General features: G+C 45.5%; 1 protein-coding gene across 4 annotated transcripts in view; it reads left to right on the top strand.

The window, feature by feature from the left end:
* The first annotated feature begins 3,255 nt into the window (after positions 1-3,255).
* HDDC2 (HD domain containing 2) overlaps positions 3,256-3,490 on the top strand; it is a 26,082-nt gene continuing 25,847 nt past the window's right edge. For all 4 annotated transcript variants that reach the window (XM_029945134.1, XM_029945133.1, XM_029945135.1 and 1 more), the window contains exon 1: positions 3,256-3,391. In XM_029945134.1, coding sequence (XP_029800994.1) covers positions 3,311-3,391 — 81 coding nt within the window. In that variant the 5' untranslated portion in view covers positions 3,256-3,310. The remainder of the gene's footprint in view (positions 3,392-3,490) is intronic.

Genomic DNA, 3,490 nt, shown 5'->3' with positions numbered 1-3,490 from the left:
ACTACGATACCTACTCTTCTGTCCTCTTCTTCCACCTCCAAGACCCATCTAGATAATCCAATATAATCTCCCTATTTTATTTTTCATTTTTATTTAACATTTATTTATTTTTGAGAGAGATCGCAAGTGGGAGAAGGATGGAGAGAGAGAGGGAGATACAAAATATGAAGGAGGCTCCAGGCTCTGGGCTGACAGCAGGGCTTGAACCCACAAACTGTGACATCAGGACCCGAGCAGAAGTTGGATGCTTAACCCACTGAGCCACCCAGGTGCCCCAAATCTCCCTATTTTAAATCCAGCTGATTAGCAAACTAAATTTCATCTGTTGCCATTTCCCTTGGCCATGTAATGTAACATATTCACGGGCTTGGAGATTAGCAGACAGACATCCTTGGGAAGCCATTACCCAATGTATCATAGTCACTTTCTTTTTGGTATTTTTGATGTCAAGGAAGAAATAAGCCCTGTTTCAAACCCTGATCAATCTTTACAGTTTAGAAAAGCAACATGATGACAGTACTTTTTGAATTGTCATAACTATTTTTGGATAATAAAATTCCTTCAAAAAATTCATTATCATCTTTAAAATAGGGTCTCTCAAAAACGATATATGCCCAATTTCTTGTCAACCTGATGTCTTCTAACTCCTGATAATTTAGGCAACTGGAGAAATTCTTTACAGCTTGCTACACAAAGTAAAGAAAACTCACATGTATTTTGTCAAAAAAAAAAATTTGCAAATACACGTAGAGGTACCCATGAAGACTAAATGAAGCCTGCACGAATGAGGAAATCAAAAGGAAATCGAGGCACTGTTGGCAAAAAAAGGGGGACCCGGGCACTCAGAAGGAAAACTTAGAGGTTGTACTGCACATTCACCACCTGGCTTGCAGGCCTATTGCTTCATGACCCCCATCTCTAGAACGTTCCTCATTATGTACTTCTGCGAATCAAACATTCTCCTCTTTCTTATTCTACTGGACCTTTCGTTTGTTTAGTTTTGTTTTCCTCCAGGGGACCTGACCATTTTATCTCTGATCCTTCCCTCATCTGGCACCACCTAGCCCATCCCCCAATCGGTTTTAACATATGCCCTGCTGTGCTCGCCTTTCACTGGGTCCTTAATCATATTTACACCTATTGTTGCACTCTCTAAAACAATTACTTTATGTCTTCACTCTCCATAATCGTCCAATGCCTCCTTTTCCACTCACAAATGCTCTGGTTTCCTTTCCGTCCAGCATGGTAAGACCGCACCCCAGAGCCCCACTTTGAATTAGATACGGCGGTGTTGCTTATTTTGGTCAATGCCATGTAGGAGCGTGATACACCGCTTCCAGAGACAGGCTCTAAGTGGCAGGATGCCACTCTTCTCTTTTCAGTTTCAGCCACAGAGGAGCACAGAGAGCCTTCTAGCTCTGTGGATGCATTAGAGCAGCATTGCCTGGCTGATCAGCAATAGACACTTAGCAAGAGAGAAACAAGACTTTGATGTGTTGAACTGCTGCAATACAGAGGGAGATTGTTACTACAACATAACCTAGTCTAGATTTTGCTTTGTATTTCAATGAGAAAACAGAAGCAATCAGAAGAGAATTCTACAATCTCCCATGTCCACATCTGCCATAAATTAGTTACCAAATACTTTCCTTCTTCCTGTATTATGGATGAATTCTCCATATTCCTAAGGTTAATCTTTCAGTTTATACACTAGATTGCATCCTCTTTTACCTACTCAAGGCCATCATTCCAGGCTTGTGGAATGTAATTAAACTTTTTATGGAATGTAATGGATTAACCTCTTCTGGAATGTAATGGGTTAACTTCATCTGGAATGTAATGGGTTAATTTACTGACTAATTTGTTGCAAATTGTTCCCCTGCCCCTTTTGTATGGTCTGATCAAGGCCTGCCTACAGAGAAATTGTTTAGTCACATCCCACTCTGATTGGTCATGTTAGAAGAACAAGGAACTAACTTGATGGGTTCCCGCAAAAACTGGTGATTGGCATGCCACAATGTAATTGGCTCTCAGAGAATCCTGTGTATGTCTATATAATCTCAGGGTATTCTTGTTCGGGGCCATTCTCTGCTCCTTCCCATCTGGAGTTCAGGTTTGGCCTGGCCGTAATTAAAGTTTTGCCTCGCTTCAACTCGGCGTTTGGTGGTCTTTTCAACATCAGCCTACAACATAAATGTTGGGTACCCTGGTTACCAAACCTCTGATTCTGACCCTTCCCACAACACACTTTTCTTGCAGTTTTCTCCAGCTCACTAAATAGCAACTCTATCTTTCCAGTTGGTCAGGCCAAATTTTGTGGAGTCATCATCCTTCTCTTCCATACTCCACGTCAAATCTGTCACAAATCTTATTAGTCCTACCTTCAACTTGTATACAAAATTAACAACCTCTCACCACCTACATTACCACTTTGGACGAACCCAGAATCATCTCCCCAAAGAATTATTTCAGTAGTCTCCTAAATGATCTCCCTACTCCCTCCCTGCTCCATATAGTCTGTTCTCATTACCCTCTCCGAGTCCTTTGTATGCATCTCTGCTAAATGCCTTTAAAAATTGGTATCATGAGTTGTTGATGAAATTAAGACAGATAGTTGAGACAGTTTTTGGGAGTAGGGGATTCTCCAGCGCTTGAGTTGATAGAGAGACTGTGATTGCATCATGGGATTGTTTTCACTCCCTAAGCCCTTTTTGGCTAGTCCCAAGTTCTCACAATGTTTTCCTCTCTCCTAGTTTACATTTCCCTTCTGGACTACTTTCCTTGTGCCTCTGTTAAAATGTTCAGAGACTGCCCACCTTTTAGTGGACTTCTTTATTTCTTCCCCCCTCAGACGCTGAGTTGCTGATTTTGGCAAGATTTTCGTGCAATTAGCCCTCCTTCTCCAGAGGCACACTTACCCTCGGCCTCTCTTCCTACCCAACTACAATCCCTTTAAGTTTGACAGAGTTCCGTTGAGTGGAGATGAGCAAACAAGTAGTGAGTGACTAGTATGCACCAATCACTATGCCCCGGATGGTTCGGTGCCTGAAGGACAGCCATCAAGGCCAGGAAGGTGGAACACTTCTTTTCCAAAAGGGTCTGAGAAAACCTGGGGGAGGAGAAAGAGGAGAGGAAGGGAGGTCAAGGAGCTCGGGAGGAAGAGGCGGATGGGGAGGAGGCGGATGGGGGAGGAAGGAGTGGTAGGGAGGAGGCAGAGGCGGGGAGGAGGGGGAGGGAGGAGAGCGAGGAGGGGGAGGAGCTTCAGGAGGCGGCCTAGCGGCCTGCTGGGATCTGCTAGACCGGTGGCCGCATGGCTTCGGCCTCCGCTGCGCTCCCGGGCCGCGGGGCCCAGAACCTGCTGCGGTTCCTGCGGCTGGTGGGGCAACTCAAGGTGAACGGGCGCCGGGCCGGCAGGACCGTTTGGGGCCGGGCGGGCGGCACGCGGCGAGAGGCCGGGGTGGCCGCGGGACCCCGGAGCCCCGGCTCGCCG

Source organism: Suricata suricatta, chromosome 7 (genome assembly GCF_006229205.1).
Source record: "Suricata suricatta isolate VVHF042 chromosome 7, meerkat_22Aug2017_6uvM2_HiC, whole genome shotgun sequence".
NCBI classification, from domain to species: domain Eukaryota; kingdom Metazoa; phylum Chordata; class Mammalia; order Carnivora; family Herpestidae; genus Suricata; species Suricata suricatta.
This window is presented reverse-complemented; position numbering and strand designations above follow the sequence as displayed.